Source organism: Aristolochia californica, unplaced genomic scaffold (assembly GCF_029961685.1).
Source record: "Aristolochia californica isolate CCGP_79_NKW_82.1479 unplaced genomic scaffold, dmAriCali1.0.hap1 SCAF_12, whole genome shotgun sequence".
NCBI classification, from domain to species: Eukaryota; Viridiplantae; Streptophyta; class Magnoliopsida; order Piperales; family Aristolochiaceae; genus Aristolochia; species Aristolochia californica.
The window spans coordinates 2,287,143-2,314,104 of NW_027181793.1; the positions used below are offsets into that span (position 1 = coordinate 2,287,143).

At 41.2% G+C, this 26,962-nt stretch overlaps 1 protein-coding gene across 1 annotated transcript; it reads left to right on the forward strand.

The window, feature by feature from the left end:
• Window positions 1-122: 122 nt before the first annotated feature.
• LOC137945789 (glutathione S-transferase zeta class-like) lies at window positions 123-25,882 on the forward strand. Its single transcript, XM_068791813.1, has 9 exons — window positions 123-416; window positions 602-658; window positions 738-823; window positions 934-1,005; window positions 1,420-1,473; window positions 6,582-6,657; window positions 17,515-17,576; window positions 24,055-24,114; window positions 25,508-25,882. The coding sequence occupies exons 1-9, from the start codon at window positions 332-334 to the stop codon at window positions 25,613-25,615; spliced, it is 660 nt and encodes a 219-aa protein (XP_068647914.1). The 5' UTR covers window positions 123-331; the 3' UTR covers window positions 25,616-25,882.
• The last annotated feature ends 1,080 nt before the right edge of the window (window positions 25,883-26,962 follow it).

A 26,962-nucleotide genomic window follows, 5' to 3' on the forward strand; every position in this document is an offset into this window, starting at 1 on the left:
TTAATGCTTTAAGCAAATGGAACCCCAGGATTCCATTTGACTTTGTGTTTGTGATAGAGCAAATCGTTTTCGTGCTCGAATACAGACATTTGGATGAAGCTGGGTTACAGCTCAAGAGGATGTCAGCAACGGCGTCAGGCTGAGAAAGCGGAGAAACCTTTGCGAAGCGTCGTGCGTGCTTTCTGGGCTCTTCGTTAAGCCGGGGCGACAAATCCTGACGGTTAATACAAGGCTTCTTCTGAGGCAATGCTGTCATCCAACTACTATTTAGGCCGGTTACGACGACGCTTCTGGCTGACTCTTAATTTTACGTCTGTTTTCCCCAAAGACGATGTCAAGCGGCCCCAGTCTGCAGCTCTACTCCTACTACCGGAGTTCCTGTTCGTGGCGCGTCCGCGTTGCTCTCAACTTGAAAGGTCAGATTTATTCTTTTTTCCAGCAAGGTCATTTTTTATGATTTTATTTTATTTTTCAGTCTGCTTTACTATTACTGAGACAATTTTATCCCGGACTTTGATGGCAGAAAAAAATCTATGAGTTTCTATTTATTATACATGTGTCTTTGTGGATTTTGTATCTTTTGATGTTGAGTTTGTCATAGGTTTGAAATACGAGTACAAACCTGTGAATCTCCTTAAAGGAGAACAATTCAGTCCAGGTGAGCACTTATGCCTTCAATCATACAGTCATATACCTTATTAACGTATAGTTATAACTGGGAGATTTCCAACTGCTAGAATTTTTGGAGCTGAATCCTCTGGGTTTCGTTCCGGTACTGGTGGACGGTGACACGGTAGTAGGGGATTCTTTAGCCATCTTACTGGTTAGTAAACACCGACTTGCCACTCCCCCTCTTTTTGGTCACTCTTTGTATCAGGGCGATGGGAATATCCTAAATTTTCTCCCAAACTGCTTTGGTTTATTATCATTTAGTATTTGGAAGAGAAGTATCCTGAGCATCCTCTCTTACCTGATGATCTCAAAAGAAGAGCCATTAATATCCAGGTATGTTAAGCTTAAGCGTTGTTGTTCCTTTCAGTTATTTTTGTTGTAAGCAAATGTCAAAATTTTACTTGCCAACTGAGGTAGATTCAATTGATATTCAATAAAATGATCCCAGTCATACTTGGGTCGCAAATTTGGTCATGTCAGTTATCCCAAGGTTTTCAAAATTTTGTCATCTTCTTATAAGTAGTATAATGATTTTGGACCTGTATGAACATTATTTTGTTTCTTTCAGTTGTCTTATCTCTGTGCACGGACAGTGACACCAAAAAAATTTCTGTTCATGAAGGAGCACCCATGTTGTTGTTGCTGTTCAGTGCCAACTATACTAACTTGACCATCTTCATGAAAAAGTTTTTGTTTTCTATAAATTGCGTAAGGCACTTAAATACAAATTTGCAATCACTTTCTTAGGTAGCAAATATTGTGAGCTCCAGCATACAGCCTTATCAGAATCTGGCAATCCTGGTAAGGTTTTTCTTCACTTTTCAAGAATTAAATTTTTCTTATTCACTCTTTCTTATTCAGAAGTTGCTTTCTTTAAATCTCACCATGGATTTATATGAAAACAGGATTGGTCAACTTCCACTGGACTCTGTACCTAACTCCCTGAAAATGCTATAAGTTTTGAAATGCCATTTACAGCTTTTTTGTAAAGGGAAATGCCATTTATCACTTACACCTAAAAGTGTTGCAACTGAGTTTCTTCTCTTCTTTCCCTGATGCAAGTTGATTCTTTGTTGCTCGATGATACTTTGTGACGAATATGACCATGTTGCAACATATAATTGAGAGGGTTATGCCAACAATTTGTTGTCCTGGAAAATAAGAATCAGAAGTTTATTGGGAGCTGAAATCATTCTCCTTATGAAGCCACAATTGTAATTGCTCTCCCGTTGAAGGATTCAAATGGTGAAAGTTGTCAAGTCATAGGATTTGTAGAATAAAAAAAAAAGTCACTTGGATTTGTAGATTGCAGCTACCATGCTTGGAGATTTAATCATACTAATAGTTATAAAAAGGCTCAGGCTAGATTTTTTGGTTCTTGATGAATTTTATATCTACTGCCTTCTTTGTTTTCTTTGTATAGATTGGCAAAAGTGTTATAAAACATCAGTAAGAAAAGGGAGTAAAGTAGTTGTGAGATGGAGGGGAAAAGGAAAATAAGAAACCAAGGCAAATAATAACAAATTTATGTAATTTTGGTGCTCTTTTAGGTATTTTCAAGTAGTTAAGCTTGATAAAAATAGGTTTGTCATTTGAAAGTTGATTAGAGTTCAAATTCTATGGTTGACATTGCCATCATAGAAGAAGTGGAAGCAGTGCAAGGCAAATTTTTTTCCCTTGAGGTTCATAGGTTAGGAAGGCCTAACTATGTGCTTCTCTTTGTTGTTGTGTCCAAGAATTTGCTTGTTGCACCATGGCGGCATTGGGACATGTTTTATGATATATGTAATTTATCCTCTTCTTTAAATTGTAATTGGAAGTACATTCCTAGGTCAGCTAATCATTTAGCTGATGCTCAGGCTAAATTAAGTGTTTCACTCCAACACCTTGTTGTGGAGGAAGACCCTGTTTAGCAAGGTTTAATAATCTTTCTCCTCCTTTTTAATAGCTTATACGTCTTCATTCAAAAATAAAAATAAAAAAATGTAAGGATGTGGTTTACATCAAGAAATCTCAGAATTTTGATTAAAGTTAAGGTAGAACCTTTGCCTTCGTAGAAACATGAGGTGAGTCACGTATATAGGTGGAGACTTAGCCACCCAACTCAGAAAAGGCAACTTGAGGTTACCTTGAGAAGTGCTATTATTCTCTGAAACAGCTCAAGGTGACCTGAGATCCACTTAGAAGTTGCTACTGGTCTCGGGAATCACTTGAGGCTCCCTCAGAAAGTTTCAATTACTCTTGGGAACCCTTTAAGGTTACTCGAAGTTCACAAGAAGAAGCCAAGGTAACTCTCATTTGATTGACGAGGCGTTTTGGCCCTCTACTCTAGATATTTGCAGCAATCACTTAAGGAGCAATGGATGAGTTAATTGAGTGAACAGTTAGATGGAGGCGGATCTTGCCAAGATCAGGGTGCAAACTAAGCCCTTTTATTGATAACACAAACTCTTTCCTTCATCAACTAGATTCTTTCAGATCACATGAGCAACTTTGAGCTTGATCAAAAGGTGTTTAGAGCTAACATGGATCAGAAGCTAGACATTCTATTGGCCTGCCTTTGTCAGCCTTGCCAGATCACGATGAATAGCTACTGTACAGACACCCAAAGACTGCCAAGGCCCCCTCACAATCCATGACAACAATGTAGGGTTTAGGGTCGATTATAAGACCACCTCTAGACGATCCACTCCTGCTAGCCTATTGACAAGGGGATATTTGAAGCCTAGGCTTGCTAGGCATGACAAAGTTCTATGAGGAAGCACCAAGCAGTTGCTGTTGTCAAGAGCATATTGATGCGGACCACGATACTTTGCCCAATGGATCTCGTTTCCAAGGGAAGATTTCATTGGGAAGTAACCATCCAAGAGGTCCCTATGACCACCCATGGGGAAGGTAGAACAAGCAAGTCATCATCTCAACGCTCATGCGGAGTCCGTGAAGGCAAGAGAAATCACAACTTTCTTGCTTTGTCTGTTCGTCGACTTTGGCCGATGGAATAAACCAATAGGGCATGGCGTACAGACTCTGGACTTAGCACGCATATGATTCCATAGTAACTCCTAGATAATTAGGGAGCTCGTTCTTGTTGATGAATCTGATAGCACCTAAAAAAGATGCCATCAACAGAGAAGGCGGTGAAACTTTCCAAGTTCTTAAGTAGGTTATTGTTGCAATTCAGGTTGCGAAACTGGGAACTTGAAAACCTAGGGACGTGAATGGTAAAACAAATGAATAGAGTACAAAGAAGGGGGAGAAAGAAAAAACTAGGAGAGAGGAGATAGGTCAAAAATAGAAAAACAACATTACCTTTGTGAGTTTCTCAACTCATAGACCAAAACGGTAATCAGCTTTGCTACAATGTGAAATTTGCAGGAGAAAAGAGAGAGGTTAAGTTTTAGAGATCTCTCTCCCTTAAGTATAAGTTAAACAATATTAAGAATTACATTGATGTTACGCACCCAATTATGCGAGAAGACATTCCTTGGCTTTCTTTGAGGGTGAGAGGCCTGCTAGAGCTTGTTCACGGGAATTATGGGTCAGTTTTTACATGGAACTTGAACACTGAGGTGGGGAGTTAGGTTTTTTAGGTCCTCGTGTTTGGGGATGGCAGGTTGATGAGAAAGGAAAGAGGAAGATGGGAGGCTAGGCTTGTGAGTGGGAGGATGTCTGAGATTTGGGAAAAGGCTTCTGGCTTGAGGAGGGGAAGTAGAAGGATTAGAGAGTGGAAAGAAAAGGTAGTCTTATCTGCTTAGGAGTTGGGGATTTCTTGGAGTTTGTGTTGGAGGATAGGTACATGGTTGGCTGGAGGTGTGACTCTTGGGAGAGTAAGAGAATGGAGTTTGTGGGGGTGAGGACTCTAGAGAAGGGATGATAGCTCTAGTGTCACTAGGGAAGTGCTGAGTTAAGGAGAGGGTGTCATAGGGAAGATAGAGTGTTGGCATGGGGGATGTTTGTGGGGAGTAAATTATAGTCCCAATTATGCTTGGACTGATAGGAGTGTGGATTCCGAGTCTCCTAGAGGGGAGCGGACTGGTGAGGGTGGTGATGGCTAGGTCAAGTGAGATGGTGTGGGTGCAGAAGAACCTTGTGGAGGATGGGGATGGTTGGGGTAGCTCGTGGGAGCTAGGGAGAGATAAAGGGTGGTTGATGGTGAGATATGAGATGGTAGTGGAGCTCCGAAGCTATGTGTGTGTGTGTTGTGGGGGTGGCGGGGATAGTTAATAACACTATTAACAAGGGGTTAGCTGCTATGTGACCGATTATTGATGGTCAATCACCTCAAGTAGCCTAAGTTGAAGTAAAGTTGTATCCACTAAATGATTCAATTGTTTTTGAGAGCTCATAAATTATAGACCTAGTTATCAGATTCCTTCTAGGGTTCCTTGGTGGATGCCCTTCTTCCTTAGACTCCTAGGACTAGTGAACTTCTCCTCTGGACTCCTACTTAGACTTATTAAGTTAGACTCCTACATGCACTTCTTAACTTAGACTCTCTTGTTTAACTTAGATTCCTTCTACAACTCTGCTTCTATAGAACCCTTGTAGGGGCAAACTCTTTCTACCTTACGTCAGCCAGGCAGGGTCAAACACTTCTGACTTACCCTACCTAAGGTCATCATGACCTGTTCCAATAGGGGCTTGTAACAATCTCTCCCCTTTAGGATGAACCTTGACATCAAGGTTTGAGTATTCTTTTGAGCTCCTCTATTGGCTATTGATTTTGTGATATTTGATCTTTCTATCTTCCTATTTACTTGGTCTTCTTGTTTCCTTAAAGCGCTCATGTGGCAGATAGTGATCTTCCTTCTTCTATCCTCTTCCTCATCAATTGGATGAACTTGCCATGTTGGTTCATGAACACCATGATGCTTCCTAGGAGTTGTGTATGATGTCTCCTTCTACACCGTTTGCATTTGACGACTTCTTGCTTCTGCTGAAATCAGGGTTAATGCCGCCTTAACCCCATCTTCCCCAATTTCTACAAACCCAATTATGGAGAGGATGTTCCTTGGCTTTCTCTAAGGGTGAGAAGCCTGCTAGAGCTTGTTTATGGGATTATGGGTCAGTTTTTAAATGGAACTTGTGCGATGATGTGGGGATTTAGGGTTTTGGGTCCTAGGGTTGAGGGAAGACAGTCAGTAAGATAGTGGGAGATGGAAGTCTAGGCTTGTGGCAGGGAGGGCGTTTGAGGCTTAGGGCAAGGGCTGCAGGTGCGAGGAGGGGAGGTAAAGGGTTTGGAGAGTTGAAGGAAAAGGTAGTCTTGGCTGGTTTGGAGTTGGTGAGATACGTGGTTGGCTGGAAGTGTGACTCTTGGGAGAGTAAGAGAGTGGAGTTTGTGAGTGAGGACGTTCGAGAAGGAAGGGAGGAGAGTTGTAGTCTGACTGGGGAAGTGCTACAAAGTTTAGTCTTAGGAAGTTCTATTGTAGTGACAAACTTATTTTGTTAAGTCCATGGTTATTTTATAGTCTTTAAATAACAGGATCTGCTATAGTTTTTGGACTAAAGTTTTGAAGAGTTAATAATATTTTTTAGTTGCTTGAGTAGCTTTGTTTCTCTTCTCTTTGCTAAGATTATTATTGTTATTATTATTACTAGTGCTATTATTGTTACTATCAGAGAGTGCTACTGCTTGCTGCAAACAACATTTGTAAATGTATGGTCTTCTGTTTGAACTTGTTCCTTAAAGATTTTTCAAGGTAGTGGCTTAGTTACACATATTCTAGCTTCTTCTATCAAATGTATTTTTATAGTCTGTGGCTTCGTGACATGATGTGTGGGATGTCATCTACATTTGTGTGGGATGTGTATTTTCATAGTTTCATCTATATATTTGTGTGGGATGTGCATGCATGCGCTTTACACGATGTATTGTAATAAATTTTTTGTTTTTGCTGCCTGAACAACAGAAATACATTGATGAAAAGTTAAATTCTGATGAGACGAGTGCATGGCTTCAATATCATATTGGAAAAGGTTTCACAGGTAGATTCATTATAATTTTAATGTGAATTACATCTTTATAAATATTATGTTTTCTTCATAATCCCAATATTGATGATATAATACCTGTTACCTTGACCTACCTATGACATAAAATTCAACACACACACACATACACACAACATGGGCGCACACAGACACTCAAAAACACATTCATATGTATACATACATAGACAGAGACACATCTACACATAAGTTTATATATACACATACATAGTTATATGTAAATACATATATAAATACACATACAAACATGCATACACACAGGTACATATGTATGTATTTGTTACTATACATAATAGTACAAAAAGGTGTTGCTTAGGCAGACAGGTGTGATGCAAAGATTGCTAACTTGAAAAAAACTTGTTCTATCTTGAGAATGTCCTTGTGTTATTTCTGTATGTTGTTTAATTTTTTGAAGCTGGAAGGACTGGATGTGCAGTGTTTGTGCTTATAAGTTATATTATGTATCATCTATTTTTGGGTTGATGCTGGAGACCGAGTACGATTAATATTTTCTTTAACTCATTATAGTCTGTGCCATTTGAAATGAGAGAAATAGCTATTGTATTTTGCAATATTTGGCTGGGAGAATCAAACAGTTCATATATTGTAATCATTGTTGTAAAATCAGAGACTTAGGAAAATATGTGAGCCATTGGTAACATGCGTCGGAGAATTGCGTAATGTGCATCGAGAGCTTCGAGTGCGTTAATGTGCACCGATTTTCGAAAATGAGCCGGGACCCTTCTCCGATCACCATCCCCATGGCCGGTGACCGGAACCCACGACGAAGGATTTTCGGCAAGGACACAATCACCTTCTTCGATGCCGATTGACGGAAAGATGACGTCTCGCCGAGAAGACATAGAAGATCAAATCCAAAAAAATGTCACTCCAGATGCTCGGAAATCTTGGAGCTCCCCTTTGACGAGTCTTTGAAACCTCCTACGGAAGATTTCGATGCCAACTGGAAGATGATCTCTTAGCGAAAGAAGAGGAATCATCCTTTCCGTTTCAGTTATGGAAAGAAGAAAGTTACAGTGGGGATAGTCGCCTGGAGCTCTAGACAGGTGATTCACATCTCCTTTGCTGACGGATTGAAGATGTCCTTCATCTGTGTTCCGATGGAAGCCATTTCAAGCTTCGTTCTTCAATTCCAACGAGTCACAAACGAAGCCAATCGAACCCGTGAACTTGGACATAGGATTCGATTTTCTTCTTGTTGATGAGCTCCTTTCGGGAACGAAGAGAGTGTTGTGTTGTCCATTGTCGTGGTTCATCAGTGCTCGCCAGGATCTATATTCCCAAGGCCACCAACTCGGGATTCGGCTGGAAGGTGTTCGCAGAAGCCATCTAGAGTCTCTCTCCAGCGTTGACTCCGGTAGGGGGACCACCAGCTTCGGCGACAACCCCCCCCCCCATCAGAGACAAAACACCCCCCTGAGCCCACCTCTCCCTCCACTCAGCCCTCCCCTTCCTTCAAAACCCCCTAACCCAGTCATTCAGAACCTCTTTTGAGGCCACCATGTCCCAACACACCTTCTTCACTCAGAAACATCCAAAACCATCCAAATCCCTCCCAACTTGCTCCATAAAGGGCGACAATCTCTGGCCCGCTCTATCCTAGTCCACACCTCCCCCAGTATCGTCAAATCCAACATCCTTCAACGGCTGACTGATGAGCTTCACCTCCCCTACACACCCAAAATTTCCTACCTCAACCCCCAATCCTGGCTTGTTCATTTTGAAACCCAACAAGAGTTTGCTGCGGCCCTTGCTCTCACACCCCACACCCCCTTGGGCATCATTGGGATATCAGAATGGCTCCCCTCGACTCCTTCTAGTCAATTTGGACAATGGGCTACAGTCATCGGCCTCCCTGCGGAACTATGGTACAATGAGGTTTTCACGAGCATCATCTTGGAGTTTGGCGCCATAATTGCTCTGGACCCTCTTACTGAACACTGGCATCGCCTTGATGAGGCCCGGATCCTCGTCAATCCTTTTCGTCCTTGTGAATGACACTACTTCCGATGCATTATGGTGGATAATGCCTGATTCTAGATCCGCATTGAGTTGGCAGATATGGAAGACTTCAGAAATGTGACCTCGAGAGTCCTGCAGCCGAATCTAGAGATTCTTTACAGCTTGTCCGCACATTGAGAGCAGCAACCCTGGTCTCTTTTCCTCAGCAGATGCGTCCTCACCCAACCAGTCTTACAACTGGCACTGATGCTATTGCAACTGTCTCCTTGATAGTCCCTCCCTCCAACCTACCATACCACCCACCCACCCGCCCATCTCAACCCACCACAAATTTTATCCCAGACAAAATCTATCCCAACCCCTAGATACCTACAACTGCCATTCACCCTCCCACCCTATCCCCCGAAATAACCACACCCCCTCCTTCCCCCCACTTTAAAAGCCCCGTAGGCCTTCTTATAAATCTATACCACAGTCCTCACACCCCTCAAGCCACAACTCAGATAATGAACTCTCCCCCTCCCTCACCTCCGAGAAATCCCCACCCCAAAACTCCTCCTCCCCTTGCCACCTACTAGCATCGGAGTAGAGGTCAACCGAGACAGCTTCTCCAGGGTAGTCCCAATGTTACTACTAGATACCCATGCAACTAGGGGTGGCTTCGAACCGAGCCTACTCGTGAGCGGCTTGAGCTCGGCTCGGTTCGATTTGGTATCCCTGGATCTCGAGCCAAGTTTGAGATCCGGGATCGGCTCATTTAAATTAACGAGCCGAGCTCGACCGAATCCAGGTTCGGCTCGACGGCTTGTTAACGGGCTGAGTCGGGAGCGGGAGCGAAGGGGGGGGGGGATTCTTCCTCTCCTTGTCACCGCCGAGCCCCACCAGTCCGCTGTTGTCGCCGTCAACAGCTGCTCGCCGACCGCCTCTGTGGCCATTCGTTTGATTTCTTCCTTCCCTCACATTACCCTCTGTTTCCGTCGCCCCCGCTTCCGTCACCGCCGCCTCCGTTGCAGCAGTCATCCCCGCCGACAGGTCCTCGTCGGCGCCGTAACCCCCTTCACTTCCCGAAAAGAGAAAGTTGCTACAAGAAAATAAAAATAGAGCGAAAAGCAGAATGTTTTCGTATCACATTTTATCAACTAAAGCAAACACCAAGGAAGCAATTAATTCTTCATATAACTCTTTGCTTCATCCACGAGAACCATTCTACTTATGATTCTCAAACTATAATAGAATAAAAATAAAATCCCCGCCAAAAAACATTAAAAAAGAAAAAGGAAAGAGAGGCAAATTGTAGTAATTTGAGCACCGAACTTACCTTAGGTTTTGAAGAGAGAGAAAGGAAATCGAAGGCCAAGGGGGCCTCTCGAAAGGGCTCATCTTCGTGTTTAAAGTCTTCTTGTTCCCACACCATTATCTTTTAGCGTTCTCTTCCCAGATCTCTGAAACAGGCCGAGGACTGTCACGAGCTTTGTCTGCATTTATTTATCACTTCCGAAGAAGTAGAAATTTCTAGATGACCGAGAGACATTTTCAAAATATGGGAGATTTTTGTCGAGCGCTCAAGGTGCCACGTTTCACGTCTGGTTTGGTTAATAATCATAAGATACCAGAACTAGGAGCCATAAATTTTTTTTTTTCCTTAAACTCTCCTTCCTCGTGCTCTTGAAGAAATTAAAAATACATTTTAGTAGAAATAAGTTTCTAGGGACTATTAGTGTCTCATGTTTTTTGTAAATATTTTTCTAATTGAAAATTCTTATTAAAAAATCATATAATTTTCTAAGTAAGATTTTCCTGCCAAGATGAGCTAGAAAACCGTATAAATGTTTTTTGAATAAGTATTTGACAGTTGATGCTGTAATACTTTTCGCATGAGGCAACTCTTCTCAAAAAAAAATACTTTTCGCATGAGGCAATTTTCATTGCAATTTTGTGTTTGACATTTTATTTGATTAAAAATTTATCGATAAGTATAGTAATATATTAGATTGATTATTAATTTTTATTTATTTCCCTAGAAGAGGCAATAAGAGGTCCGTTTAACTTTCCTAAGAAAATTTTAAAATATTTCTTGTAATTTTCTAATAAGTCACTAATAGTAATAGGGTTTTATTTAATGGTTTTTTTGGAAATATGTATCATAGGAAAAACATTTCTAGTTTTTCCTAGAATATAAATTTTCAACCAAGGGCACTTAGGAGGCCAAAGTAAATTTATGACCAGATTTAAAAATTACAAAACAAGCTAGACAACATTTGGAGTAAAAAGGATTAATATTGGTGCGTTTTAATCCATTATTGAAATTCAATCCTGAACCTCCCCTATCATTCTTTTTTTAAAATGTATGCATAATTTTATATATAATTTATTTGACATATATTTTATATATAGTATTAAATGTAGGTTAAGCTTGAACTCAGTTAAAATTATTAAGCTCGAGTTCGATTACAATCTTAGGTTTGAGGCTAGGGTCGGCTCGAGCTCGAGTTCGAAATATTTAAATCAAGTTCGGCTTGAACAAGGTTCGGACTCGACTGGATTCGATGCCACCCTTATGCCCAATTTTAATAGAGGTCATTCCCAATTTTATGTAAAATGGATGCATAATTTTATATACAATATATTTGACATGTATTTTTTGAAAACTTTTAAATGTATGTTGGAGCACGAACTCGAGAAATGTATTTTTTGAAAAGTTTTAAATGAATATTGAAGCTCGAGCTCGGCTCGAACTCGGTTAAAATTATTAGGCTTGAGCTCGATAACAATTTTAGGGTCGAGCCTAGGCTCGGCTCGAGCTCGAGTTTGACATATTTAAATCAAGCTCGGCTCGAACATAGGCAGGTTCGAGCTCGGCTCGGCTTGATGCCACCCCTACCTGCAACCTAGAGATAGGGGACTTCATCTTTCCAAAGCCGGGTGAAAGAGCTCAAATTATGTGGTTGCTCTCCAGATAGTGGAACTTGCCAAGGTGATGGGTACGGTCTGCACGGAGCCCCTCCAGGGAGATAACCACTTGTCTAAGAAGTCCAAGAAGACTAGTGATCAATGATCATTTTCTCTTGGAATGTTCATGGAATTGGATTTGCATGTTGTCATGCCTCAGTTCGGCACCTCCTTGCCTCTACCAAGGCAAATGTTGCTATTATTCAAGAAACCAAGGCGGCTTCTCTGCCCCTTGGATATAACCGCGAGTTGTGGCCTCTTAAGGAGCCTGGATGGATTTCTGTGGATGCGATTGGATTGGCTGGTGGCATTCTGATGGTGTGGGACACCAATACCATTGAGGTGCTCGATCGTTGTTGTGGCACTTACTCCCTTGGAATAAAGTTGAGAGACAAAAGATCGGGGAACATTTGGTGCCTTGTGGGTGTGTATGGTCCTACTAGACACCATGAGAGACATCTCTTTTGGGATGACCTTTTGAGGACTTGTCAGAGGTAGCCCATTCCTCTGATGCTTGCGGGTGATTTCAATGTTACCCGCTTTTGCCACGAGAAATCCCTACCCTCCGGGTGAATCACTACCTCCATGAAGTTATTTGCAGACTTTATTGGCAGCTGGGATCTTGATGAGATTACCCTATCTGGGAAGATCTTCACTTGGTCAAATGGCTGACAACCCCTCGTCCTCTCTAAGCTTGACTATTTCTTAGCCAACAATGTCTGGCTCCAGTTATACAGCAATGCCACAAGCAAAGTTCTCAATAGGGTCGTTTCCAATCATTGGCCGATTATGGTAGATACCCACTTCGACACCCCCCCTTTTTTCAGATTCAACAATGCTTGGATGGCGGACCCCTCTATCCAGTCCTTCTGGGAGAGGATGGTCGTGGCTAGCCCGAGCGGGTGGACTTTCCTAGCCAAGCTCAAGATGTTGATGCGGTCCTGGGTTTCTGTGAGAAAGACCTTTTGATCAGCCGAGAGAGCCTCCATCCTTTCTCAGATTGCCACTCTTGACTCTGAGGAGGAATCTAGAAGCCTCTCTTCCTTGGAAGTAACCCAGAGATATTCCTTCCAAGGGCAAATGCAATCCTTCACTCATAGTTAGCTCTTGCACTGGAAGCAGCGTGCAAGATTTAAGTGGCTTACTGATGGGGATGCCAATACTAAATTTTTCCATGTAGCCGCCTCTGCACGGAGAAGAGCTAATCGAATCACCACGCCCAACGTCAATGGTGAGATCACCTTGGATCGATCCCTTATTTCAGACTCACTGGTGAACATTTTTGTAGATTTATATTCTGATTGCCAGCCAGTTCGTCTTTCTTCGAAAGGGTTCATTTCCAGGCTATTCCTTTGGCTGTAGCTGGTCTCATCGAGCTCATTTTCTCCAGTAAGGAAATTGAAAAAGCAGCACTAGTTCTTCCTTTGGATTGCGCTCCGGGTCTGGATGGTTTCAACGGGGAATTCTATTGCCGATGCTGGGCCTTCAACAGAGACGACATTGCCTGCATGGTCCACTCATTCTATCAGCATGACATCGGATTTAGGAGCATCGAAGCTTCGTTTATTGCCCTCGTCCCTAAAAAAGAAGGGGCAGAACTTCCATCTAACTTCCGACCGATCAGTCCCACCACCAGTGCCTACAAGGTGGTTGCGTGCCTCCTTGCCAATCGCCTCAGGGTGGTTCTCCCTATTGCCATTCATCATGGCCAGAGTGTTTTTATTAAGGGAAGGAATATATTAGGTTTGGCTATGGCATGTCACGAGTCCATCCACCATTTTAAGGCTTTAAAGCTCCCCAGATTCATCGTAAAGCTTGATTTTGAGAAAGCCTTTGATAGAGTTAATTGGAAGCTTTTGGACACTCTTGGGAAAGATGGGATTCGGGGAAAAATGACACTTCTGGATTCAAAGTTGCATCTCCTCTGCAAGCTACTCCGTTCTTCTCAACGGAATGGCTTGCGGGTATTTTAAGGGATCCAGGGGAATCAAGTAAGGAGACCCCCTTTCCCCTTTGTTCTTCAATGTGGTAGTGGAATATCTATCCTCATTGATCTATTCGGCCAAGAACTTGGGATGGCTCCTCCTCACGACGGACTGTGCAGCCTTTGATGTGCCGATCCTTCAGTTTGTAGACGATACCATTTGTTTTGGGCTTGGTACTATGGATCAGATCTGAAAATTACGTGCTGTATTGGGACTATTTGAATTGGCTTCTGGTCACAACATTAACTAGAAAAAAACCACCCTCTTAGGCTATCATATCGTCTCATTTGTGCTTTGGGGTATGGCTGACTATTTGGGGTGCTCAGTGGAAAATTTACCAGTTTCATATCTTGGACTCCCACTCTTTGACTCACAGCCTTCGACAACGCTTTGGTCCCCCTGATTGAGAAATTTGAAAATAGACTAGCTACTTGGAGGGGCAAGTTTTTATCTACTGCAGGGCGACTCACTCTCCTCAAGTCTCGTTTGGTAGGATTACCAAACTATTTATTATCCTTCATGCACTGTCCGACCTCCGTTTGCTATAGGATTGACGCTATTCGTCGGCGTTTTCTCTGGAGAGGATCAGAGGACACCTTTAGATATCATTTGGTGAGTTGGAAGGATATTTGCATGCCCCGCAATTGGGGTCTCTTAGGCATACGGCCTACGAAGGAGATGAACAATGCCCTTATGCTCAAATGGATCTGGAACTTCAACATCAAGCACAACAACCTATAGGGAAATATGGTTAGGTTCTATCTTCAACCTTTGGGTGCCTGGTGGAGGGAGGATGGCGCTACTCGCCTTCTATCCCCGATATGGAAATCAATTCAAAAGCTCCTCCCAATTTTCAGAGATGCAACTTCCTTTCACACAGGCAATGGAAGGACCCTCCTCTTTTGGTCGGATGAATGGTGCGGCCCCCGTCCCTTGCCCCCTCTCCGAGGATTTTCTGGGGCTCTCTAGGGTGGCGAGGGACCTCCCTTGCTCAGTGGCCGATTCTTGGAGAGATTGCTCATGGAGTCTCACATTTTGCCGGGGATTAAATGATGAGGAAACTTCGATTTTTTGCTCTCTCCTCTCTAGACTCTGTAGCATTACTATTCGTGAGCATACTGTTGATAAACTGACATAGAAGTCTAACATTAATGGCCGATTCATAGTTGCATCCGCCTACTCTCATATTAGAAAGCAAGATTACAACATGCATGAGCACAAGGCAAACCTGGCATGGAAGCTCTCAACGCCTAGTAAAATCAAATTCTTCGTGTGGACGGCCATCAGGGAACATATCCTCACCATTGACAACCTCAATAAAAGAGGCTACACAACCCCCAATTATACTTGTCCCCTTTGTGGTGTGTGCGACGAGACAGTTCAGCATGTTCTCTTACATTGTGATTTTTCTTGGCAAGTCTGGATGAAGATCTTTTAGAAGATTGGACTCCAAATGGGGCTACATCAGGACCTTGTTGGCACCTATGAGATGGTTGTGGGGATTCGCCTTCCTAGGTTGGCCAAGCTAATTCTCTTGGCATGCCTTGTGCATGTCCCATGGTGCCTATGGCTCGAGTGAAATAACCGGAGATTCAACTCCAAGGCTAGCGCCCCGGATAATATAGCTTCTTAGGCAGTGGACCTTATCTCGAGTTGGTTACATACTAGGAATCAGTTTGCCTCTCTATCGGATGTTTCTCTTTAGGAAAATTGGGGTTTGATCGTGCATATGGCGGGCCCTTGCAGGAATCTAGTTATGGCCTCCTGGGATCCTCCCCCTTGCGATTGCATCAATCTCAATTTTGTTGGCAGTACTTTAGGCTGTCTTGGGCCGGCTGGAGCTGGTGGTGTTTTCAGAGACAGTACTGGAGACCCTATTCTATCCCATGTTGGGCTGGTGGTTATTGCTGATTCAACTATTGCTGATGTCAGTGCTCTTCTATTCAGCCTCTAAATCTTCAAAGAGCGTCTCCATGACAAATTGCTTATCGAAGGAGACTCAAAGACTGTCATCAGGTGGTATTCAAAAGATAGTTCCCACCCTTGGCTCCACTGGCTAATCATTGATTGTATTGTTGACAATGTATCATCCATTCATTATAATTGGAACCTCGTTCCTAGATCAGCTAATTCTTTGGCTGATAAATTGGCAAAATTTGGAACCTTCCAGCAATCTCTCATTGTTTGGGAAGGTCTCCCCCCCTTGTAATTTGCTCGTTTGAGCTCTCTCTTAATAAAATTTAGCATCATTTCAAAAATAAAAAAATAAAAAATCAGAGACTTCAGAAAGTGGAAGAGGAAAATTGATAGATGCTGCTGTGAAAAGAAAGAATAAAAGAAAAGGATTTGAGAGAGAGGAGAAACAGGCTTGCGGCAACTGTTTGAGAGGGTTCCAGCAACATAAACTCGATCCTCTCCTCTTATCTCTTATATATTAACTGTAAAACAAAGAAAATTATAAAATTGCCCTCTGACTTTTAACTCAAACTTACCTATAATTTTCACTCATTTAGAGGGATTACATGTCAGATCTCAGGGTATTTGCTTACATGTTTAGTGTGGGTGGTGTTTGCCCCCAGGTGGATTGGTTTGAGTGTATTTGCTGACAATGCTGTGTTTAAAAACTGTTGGTGGAATTGAGATGTATATTGTTAGACATACCCAATAACAAACTCTGCCAAAGTTCAAAGAAGAGATGGTTCCAGGGGAAAACTGTTGTTGGAAAGGAGATGTATAAAGTTACACAAGCATGATGACAGACTCTGGCAAAGTTAAAAGAAGAGATGGTTCAAGGGGTTCCTTTCTTGTTGAGTCAATTTTCGTTGTTAAAGCTGATTGGAACTAATGACTATGAAATAAAAAATCAGCCTAGGAGGAGTTGGGATGCTGCTTGATGAAGAAACTGTTTTTTTTTTTTTCTTTTTTTTTTTGTTATAAGCCAAACATACCCCCTACTGCTCGCTCTTCTTTTATTAACTTAACTAATTTCATGTATTTGGACAAGTGCTATTGACTTACATAAGAATTACATTGAAAAATTAGCTCTCGATTTTGACATCAAGTCCATATAGTGATAATAATTATATGAAACCATTTCAAAAACATATTAATTATATGAAAGTCACATATAAATACATTCTGTAACAGGGAGGAGATCGGGCAGCATCTTGTATCTGCAGCGATTGGCAGCATCATGTATCTGCAGCGATTGGCAGCATCATGTATCCACAAAAATTTAGTAAATTACACCTATATTTAGGTGTAGTTATGAGGCTTATCCAGTAAGATGTTCAGGGAACCTAATAGTTGGTTGTTGTGTTACCTTTCGAGGAGTTAGGATTAATATGTTTTTTTTTTTGAATAAGGAGTTAGGATGAATATGTTAACAAGAAGTTCCTGTTAATTGATGAGCTCAGAGTTGGTTAAACGTTTTTTGTTTTGGCATTATGTGGTCCCTCAGAGTTGGTTAAAAGTTCTGTTTTGTCATGATGTGGTCCCTGAGCCAACATATGCAAATGGTTAAGTAAAGAAGTTCATTATCATTCAACTTTGAGAGAAGTTCATTATCATTCTACTTTGAGAGAAGTTCATTATCATCCTATTTTGAGTTGAACTCAAGTTGTTGAAGTGGTGTTATGAGCTATCTATAGTAAAACTATGTAGCTGCTAAGATCTTGAGAAGTCTTGTATAGGGTCTTTTCAAGGCATTACTAAATCATGCGAAGGAATGTATGAGTCCAGTATTACTAGGTTTAGCTTAAAGATTTTTTTTTATTTAGTATTATTTTTATCTTAACTTAAAGATGTTAAATAGGATTTCCTGAAATATTTGATTGTCCTTTTTTGACCTTCACAGGACTGCATTCAAAGCTATTCTGCATCATCCTAACATAATTTTACTTGGGTATAATTTCAGCACTTGAGAAGCTGCTCCAAGACTATGCTGGAAAATATGCCACAGGAGATGAAGTCTTTCTGGTTTGTAATTCGAAGCTTCTGTTTTCTTTGGTCAGGAATGGATAAATCTTTTTAATTTTGGAATTGATATTAGTATGCTTCAGACTGAAGATCTACATTGCTTTATAGTTGGTCTCATTAGGACAGTCTTCTTCTGATATCTCTTGACCCTATTTGACACAACACAACCTAGGATTGAAAGGTTTCTTGATATCTTCTGATTGGATAACTGTGAATCCATCTCATTCCGCATGGCCAACTCCCACTTGGTTGATTCATCAGCTTGCGCGAGTGCCTCATAACTCTCTGGTTCACCTTTATCTGTTAACGGAATATAATTCAGTGTAGGGGAGTACCTCTGTGGTGGTCTGCTAGTTTTGGCAGATCTCTTGAGTTTAGTCATAAGAATGTTCTGATTTACTTCTGGGGTATGTCTTCCTAGTCTTCCTGAGTAATATTCTCCATCTTAATAACTGGAAGATCTCTCAATTGAATCACTTCTGACTTATTGGATTAATCACTTGTGATCTCAGACTTTGTTCTTAACCTGTCTTTATACAAGAGACCTTCATTGAAGATCACGTCTTGGCTCTTGATAACCTTACAATTTTGGTCATCCCAGAAGCGATAACGAAACTCGGTACCACCATAGCCAATAAAGAAACATATTTTAGATTTAACATCAAGTTTACTTTTAACGGCAGAATTAATGTGAATTTAAGGAACACAACCCAAAACTCTCAAGAAAGAAAGAGTTACCTCTTTCCCGCTCTAGACCTCTTTTGGTATTTTGCAATCCAATGGGTGTTGAGGGACCTTTGTTGATCAAATAGGCAGCGGTGCTAATAGCCTCCGACCAGAACATCTTTAGCAATCCCGCATGCAATCTCATACTCCTAGCACACTCGTTCAAAGTCCTATTCATCCTCTCGGCCACACCATTCTGTTGAGGTTTTCTAGGAATAGTCTTCTTCATCTTGATTCCATTATCATCACAGTACCGCTTGAAATCATCATCTATGTATTCTCCCCTATTATCTGACTGCAAGCACTTCACATTTAAATTTGTCTCATTCTCAACCATTGCTCTCCATTTCTTGAATGTTTCAAAGATATCGGATTTCTTTTTCAGGAAATAAACCCATACCTTTTTGCTTGCATCATCAATAAATGTCACATAGTAGTTAGACCTACTAAGGTACTTAACAGCTGAAGGCCCCCAAACATCTGTGTGAACCAACTCCAATTTTGCTATCTTTGTTCCTTTCCAACCTTAGAAAAGCTAACCCTTTTCTGCTTGCCGAAAATACAGCCTTCACACAAACTGTTGTTTACAGTTGGTAACTTCCCTTTGGACTAACGCACTTTCATACCTTTCTCACTCATGTGACCGAGCCTATAATGCCACAAGTTAGAATCAGTAACAACATCAACAACTGCAATTAGAAGTGATGTAAAGAGTTCCAGTTTTAACTCCTTGTGCAACAACCATGGTTTCCTTAGTGACTTTCCAGGCAGTACCATTAAAAGTCACATTATGATCTTCATCATCAAGCTGCCCTATTGAAATCAGATTAAGCATAAGTTTTGGTACATACTCACCTTGTGAATTTTCCACACTGCCCCGTTTGACATCCTTAAACTGACATTACCAATACCGATAATATCCAAAAATTCTCCATCAGCAAGATACACTTTCCCGTGATCTCCAACAACATAGTTCTCCATGATCTCATGATGTGTAGTAGTGTAAAAAGAAGCTCCTGAATCTAACACCCAAGAGTCAATAGGGTTATCAATCGACAAGAGTAAAGCATCTTGTACTTCTTCAGTCACCGCATTTGCAGCATCGTTTATCTTTATGTGACCAGACTTGCCACAATTCTAACACTCCACATTCCTTCCGAATTTGGACTTACTTCTTCCATTCCTTGACTTCCATCTATAGTTGCCCTTGTTGGAATTCCTCTCGAAGTTCCTGCCCCTAATATCGACACTTAGGGCTGAATTAGATGTCGAAGATTCTTTGGAGTCCTTTCTACGAACTTCTTCCGCAAGAATGGTATCCCGAACATCATTAAAGATCAACTTTCCATTGCTTACGGAATTGCTGACACTAGCCCTCATAGGCTCCCAACAATTTGGCAGAGACGCCAAAAGAATTAAAGCATGAACCTCATCATCAAATTTAATATGAACGAATGTCAATTGCTTGACAATCGTGCTAAACTCATTCAAATGTTCTCTCTTTTTTAATAGTCTATACACACATTTAAAAAAAAAAAAGTCATTAAAATGCGATACCATTGATATATTTTCTGTCATATTTACATTGAAGAGTTTTTTCTTGAGATATACCTTATTATTTGCTGAAGGTTTCTCATACATGTTAGACAAAATCTTCATCATCCCTGCAGTGGTTTTCTCCGATGCCACATTGTGAGCAACATTCTTTGACAGTGTTAACCGGATTACTCCCAATACTTTTCTATCAAGGAGATTCCACTCATAAACTCTCATACCTTCTAGTTTCATATCCAGAAGTGGTATATGCAACTTTTTCTGTACAAATAATCTTCGATCTGCATCCTCCAGAATTCAAAATCCATACCATCGAACTTGTTGATTCCAAGTGTTGATCCTTCTCCGCCAACCATTGCTCTCAATCACGAACCAAAGCTCTGATACAACTTGTTAGGAATTAGACGCCCTAATTCCAAATTATAAAGAGCAATAATAATAATCACGGAAGAAAGGAAAAGCAAGTACAAGAACAAACAACAAGATTTATACAAATTCGCCTCAAGGTGAGGATACGTTCTGTCTTCCATCGTTGAAATAATCCACTATGAAGATGAAATAGTTTACAAGAGAAATCGCACATACTGACAACTGTTTTTCTCTAACCTCTCTCGGTCGCAACTGATGCTCCTCAGATGATAAAACCCTAATAGTAGTGCCCCAAATATAAAGAGGAAACTAGGGCAACCGTGATACAAGAGTAAAATTCCCAAAATTCCCGATCTGTGTACCGACTCAGCATAGGGCATTGATTAGGCTCCACAACTTAACATACAAAAGATGGGTTACTTTTGGAAAGAAGATTCCGAACTGTAGCATAGGGTCTTGCGAGAAGTGTCCACGACGACAGGTAGCCAGATGAGGAGGTGATCTTGTAACAGGTCGCCTGGGTTGACTGGTCCTAGACGAGGAGGAAGATGAGACTCACTGCCGAAAAGGAGGGGGGAGGTGGGTTTGGGAGGGGCCTGGCTCGTCGGTGAGAGGTCCATACGAGCGATAGGAGGGGCAATGATGACAGACAGGGTTTGGGGGGAGGGGATGGGAAATGTTGTGGTGGGTGGAGGGGGTTCTGGTTGAAAAGGGGGCTATGGGGATGGTTATGTGGGAGTCGGGGTGGGGGAATCGGGTTGTTGTAGGTGTGTGAGATGCTGGCAGTCGTCCCAAGTTGGGGGGGTCACAAGGCGGGAAAAGAGATGTCCAAGTGTCAGGGGGGGGGGGGGGGGTGGTCCTGGTATCGATGCAATGCCAGGTAGGGGGTAGGGGTGTCAGTGTGGTGGGGGACTAGGCGTTGATGGGAAAGGTGGGGTAGGTAGTCTGAGACATAAGGGCAGAAGGCTGTCTGAGGGCGCAACAGTGACAGGGGGTGGGGGTGCTTGTTGACCAGGTACAGGGTTGCTGCTGCCGGTGCTAGTGAGATAAACAATTTCCCACAAGTCCTCCAAATCTGATACCAAGCCAGAGGTGGGATTGATCAGCATGAAGACGTAGGAAAGTCATCCCAGGCGTAGGTGCCATTGGAACCAGTCCGATATGAACTGGCCCTCAGCCGATGGCGTGGCATGGCGTGTTGGAGGAGACCAAGGCAGTATAGAGGAGGCGGTCAAAACCAGTGGGGCATCTGGATTGTCGGGTTTGGGAGCAAAGGGGTATAGTATGATCAGGGAGGGTAGGTGCTGGACGATGATGGGGGTGGAAGAAAGTGGTGGATGGCGCGGCCTAGCTGACTCCAGCAGAAGCCAGAGTTGGTTGTTTCTGGGATAGTGACACGGGCCATGGTTGTGGTGCCCCTATGCTACGAAATTTTGCATTCAACGCGGTTCCCACGGCGCATCGTACGAAAATAAGATCTCAAGGATCCGAACTAAAGTTCTCTGGTTCTGGGCGACGTCCTCATATCCTCAACTGGGGGTGGCATCGAATGGAGCCGGTTCGTGAGCGACTTGAGCTCGGTTTGGTTCCGACTCGGTTCAATTTGGTTTATCTAGATCTTGAATCGAGTTCGAGATCCATATCAGGCTCGTTAACTTAACGAGGGCCCAAGAGGTGGGAGCCTAGAGCAAGAGGTGTCTGCGACTCTTTGAGTCCGAGACTTAAATCTTTGTCTTTCGTTCTCGACTTCTCGGGAATCGGGGGAACAGGGAAATGGCGTTCGGCAGGCGGCGATTGAAAAAAATGACGGGAATTTTGTCTTCTTATTTTTCAATTTTAGTATCCGATTTCTTACTCTCAGTCTCAGTCTCCGATTTCTTACTCTCAGTCTCAGTCACCGATTTCTTACTCTTAGTATCAGTCTCTGATTTTTTCCTCTCCGATTTCTTCCTCCGATTTCTTCCTCCTCCCGTTTGTCGTCGCTGATTCTTATCAGCCACCAAGCCTCTCCCACAACTTTCTCTCCCTCTTCTCTATCTCCGTCTCTCATTCCCCCGTCACCGTCACCGTCACCGTCACCGTCGCTCAACGCTCCTTGAAGGCTGACACTAAATAGGTCTGAGAATGAAAAGTGGTGGAAAGAACTAGAAGAAGGGGGGAAGTTGCAGGAAATGATTGAAATAAGGTTGTAGATGGGACATGAGCCGCTTGGATAGGAAGATGCAGCAGGAAAACCCTAAATCAGTTTATTTTTTTAATTTTTTATGATATGCCCTGTTTATGCGACGGAGTTGAGTTATAGCAAATGAAGTCCTGAACTCGTGACTCACCCTGGCTCTGTAATCAACCGCTCGATTCTTGTAATCCACCCCCAAGCCAACTCGGCTCTTTCAAAATTTAAGTCAGCTCACTCAAGTCCCAAGTCGACTTGACGAGTCGCCAATCCATGATTTAAACTGATCCAAACACTTTATTCTTTAGTTTGTAATACTAAAATGAATTTATTTACTAATAATTTTTTATAAATTTATATCATTTAGTTTTAATTAATACATGCTTTTATCATATTTTATGTATTGTTTATTTTATTTTTAGTAGGTTAATCCAAATCTGAATGGGTCGGTATGGATCTACATGTTATACCCACTTGAAAAATAGGTGCACTCTGAAAGCTAACTCCACTCAGGTTTTTCAAAAGAATAGATTGGTAGCGTTTCAGAATTACTGCTGTATGAATCCATGCTTTGAAGAAAAAAACAAAAAATGGGCATGTGATTAAGTCATGCAAAACAATTTTTCTTAAACTTTTTCTGTGTCTCGATGATTTGGTTTTCCAGTCATTGAATCAAAATGATTTGATTGAGTACAAAAGGACAAAACTAGCGTTGCTTTTCAAAGGACTGTTTTTGTGTTTGATTATTGAATAAAATTTATGCATAATTATGCAGCTTTTATCTAGCCTCTCCGGAAATACTGATGCCTTTATCTCTGAGATGTGGTCTGAAATTGGGGAATGAAATTTAAATCTCAGAAAACATCTTTCGGATTCTAAAGCTATTGTAGTCTGAGATTGCTGGGAGGTTCCAAATTTTGCCAATATATCAGCCAAAAAATTGGTTGATCGAGGAACGAGGTTCTAATTACAATAAATAGATGACACAATATCAGCAATACAATCAGTGATAGGCCAGTGGCGCCAAGGGGGGAGCTATCTTTTGAGCACCAGCTGATGACAATCTTAGAATCTCCTTTAATAAACAACTTGCCATGGAGACCCTCTTTGAAGATTTGAAGGCTAAATAGAAGAGCACTCACTCCAGCAGTATTTGAATCAACAATGCCCACCGGCCTTGCATAAGATAGAATAGGGTCTCTATTGCCGTATCTGAAAACATCACTAGCTCTAGCCGGCCCAGGACAACCTAAAGCACTGCCATCAAAATTGAGTTTGATGCAGTCGCAAGGGGGAGGATCCCAGGTGGCCATAACGAGGTTCTGCATGGGCCCACCATATGCGCGATCAAGCCCCAATTTTCCCAATGGGAAACACCCGATAGAGAGAGACCATCGACTTCCCCTCATTCATTAATGTATAACATTTACATAAATTGACTAGTTCTAATGGGACGCATATTCCTTACAAGTTCGAATCAGAGTTTACATCAAACTTCATCTATACTAGAGTTTCCTACAATTCTTCTTTTCCTGAATAGATATATTATTTTGGGCCTTGATGACTACAGAAAATATGTAGGATTGCAGGTGAATTTGTGTTCAATAAGTAATAGTTTAGTGAAGATGATCCAAACACCTGATTGTCAATTTTCAGGCTGATGTATTTTTGAAACCTCAGATTCATGCTGCGATACACCGGTTCAAACTTGATATGGTATTCTCTTTCTCCTGATTTGTAGGTTTTGGAGTCTGCATTAATGTTTTATCTCATTTTTGTTTGTTTACATGAAGTTTTTACTGCAAATATTTTATTTAGCCTTCAGATAGAAGAAATGAGAATCTGATATGATAAAACCTAATTAGCCTTTTTAGTCAGACTTGTTATGCTATTAACTCTCTCCTGATATGTATATTTTGGAGGCTGCGGTTATGGTTTACCTCATTTCTGTTGGTTTAAATGCAGTTTTTTATGCAAATATCTGATTTGGCCTTCAGATAGACGAAAAGAAAATCTGACGTGTTAAAACCTGATTAGCCATTTTAGTTGGGGAAAAAAAGAATTGAAAAGGGTTGAAGATGAAAAATCACTAATTAGTTATTAGAATGAGAAAAACTTGAAAGCCAATATGGCTTCTTGAGCACTAGAGATGGACTTTCAACTTTATTGAATAATTAGTTGGATATATTATCCTTTAATGTGATTTTTCCTTGAAAAATATACTTCTTCTGTTGTTTTTGTTTGCCTTTAAAAATCTCGCTTTGTAAATCTTTCAACCACCCAATTAGGCACATGATATCTTCCTAATAGTAGACGAACAAAAAAAGAGTATTTTCCCTGTTTACAAGAACTAAACAAGGCTAACCCTTTGTAGTTGGACTTAGTGCTCATATGATATAGATAAAAGCAGCTTTTTTAGTTTTGTTATTGACTATGTTTGACTTAGGGTTCAATTTGAAACGCTTAGAAATCTTTTTTTGCCTGTTAGAATGTTAAAAACTAAATGCATACAGAAATAAAGATGCTTTATGTGGAGTCACATCTTCCAGACAAATATTTCACCTGCTTCCTATTTTTGAAAACAAATGGCTTTTTTCCTCAAACATTAGAAAGCTTGGTGTCCATGGTGAAGTGCACCTCTTGATTTTAGTTTTCGTATAAGTAGTTTTTTAAGTATACATCGCATCTTTATCTTCATCAAGTCATTTTCTTTCCACCTCATGTTCTCTCCAGTTTCCCTTAAGCTACAAATTCATTCATTCAACACGTTTCTTTTGCATTCAGGTTGGCTAGGATTTTTTCCCCCCGTTTCAGTTATTTTATGTTAATCATGATTAACCATAACATGCTAAATTTGCATCGTGTATCTGGTGGGTTCTGTCTTTGTATTGGTGGGTACTGTCTTTGTATCAGTGAGGTTAGCATTCGTGTATATTCATGTGTTGAGGATATGATGTAGCTGGTTAAATAAGATTTTAAAATCATTTAGGAGACAACAAGAAACCAAAGAGAAATATCCTAAATGATTCTTAATCTTTTAATTGGAGTGTTAAAAAAGTTAGCTTTTTCGAGTTCATGGGTTTGATCAATTTATCTCATCTGTATGCAGTCCGCGTACCCTCTCCTGCTGAGACTCTTTAAGGCATACAGTGAGATACCAGAATTTGAAGCTGCAAGACCAGAGGTGCAGCCAGATGCTGTCAATCCATCAAAGTAGGAGATCAGTTTCTAATGATTTTCTCATAAATCCAGCCCTTTGTATGGTACTGACCTGATTGACTTAAATTTTACTTGTTTAGAGACCGTAGATGGGCTTTAATGTTAGCTTCTGCATAACTGAGTTAGGCATTGGAGAGAAGGGATGTGACCTGTTTAAGCTTATTCATTTTATGAAATGTGGTGGTTGTTGTAGTTCATTTATTTTAACTGCTCGATCTAATGGTTCAAATATTTAACCAATTGATTCAAAGGTTCGGATTTATAACTGCCTGATCGTCTTTGTTACAGTTTTCATCTTACTTTGATCTTGATCTGAAAAAACTCCCTGTTTTAGCCTCATGTCACACATGTGACATGCGGGTCCACCTTAGCACATGTGCAAACATGTGTGGAGGCCACATGTACGAGACCACGTGCACGCCCACGCACGTGTGAGTTTTTTATCAAAACCAGTGGTTGCTCTTCTACGTGCTCCTGCTACCCCTTCGTCTTCGATGTCCACAACCAAGCCAGGAATAGAAGACACTGGTGAAGGACTCTACTCTGCTTAATCCAACTCCAATGAGGAATCCACAACCCACTTCACAGATCAGATTGAAGTCTCTCAGAAACACTAGGATTTGTCAATTTGTTGTGGGATTGACATGAAGTCATCTGGTCTGATCTCGGGCTTAGGATTTGTCGAGATCTTCTCTCTAGTGTAGGCTTGTTTGTCTGCATTGGTTGTGCATTTATCATATCATCTCCAAAACATTTATGCTCACCCCCCAGAAAATTTCTTTACGGTCATGGTCCAAATTATTTTTTTATTTTTATAGTTCCAATATTACAGTATTCCCTAGTTTTTTTTTCAAAAAAAAGGTCAAGACTAATTATTTTATTGATATGATAAACAATTCCCTATTATTTTCTTTAGAAACTTGATTTGAAGTAGTGTGTTGCATTGTCGCCTTCTTTTATCTAATATTTTTGGAGCAGCAAATTACAACAATTGTAGGGCCACCCTTTCACTCTATGGACTGATCATGCACCTCTTAAGTATCTTTTGGAGCAGCGTTATGGACTGATCATGTACCTCTTAAGTATCTTTTGGAGCAGCGAATTAAGGGCTACCCTTTCACTATATGGATTGATTATGTACCTCTTTAGTATCTTTTGGAGCAGCGAATTACAACACTTGTAGGGCCACCCTTTCACTATATGGACTGATCATGCACCTCTAAGTATCTTTTGGAGCAGCGAATTACAACACCATTGCAGTAAAAGTGGTTAGTCAAAATGTTGGAGTATGACTATGAAATTGTCTAGAAACTTTGCAGCTGATTGGAAAGAAGGTATGATTCCT

What these genes read in the sequence shown, in the direction of transcription:
- LOC137945789 (XM_068791813.1), top strand. Translation starts at nt 332, where the DNA reads ATGTCAAGCGGCCCCAGTCTGCAGCTCTACTCCTACTACCGGAGTTCC. An exon ending in ATCAGAATCTGGCAATCCTG is followed by an intron (nt 1,474 to 6,581) that starts GTAAGGTTTTTC and finishes CCTGAACAACAG; the next exon opens with AAATACATTGATGAAAAGTT. An exon ending in ACCGGTTCAAACTTGATATG is followed by an intron (nt 24,115 to 25,507) that starts GTATTCTCTTTC and finishes ATCTGTATGCAG; the next exon opens with TCCGCGTACCCTCTCCTGCT.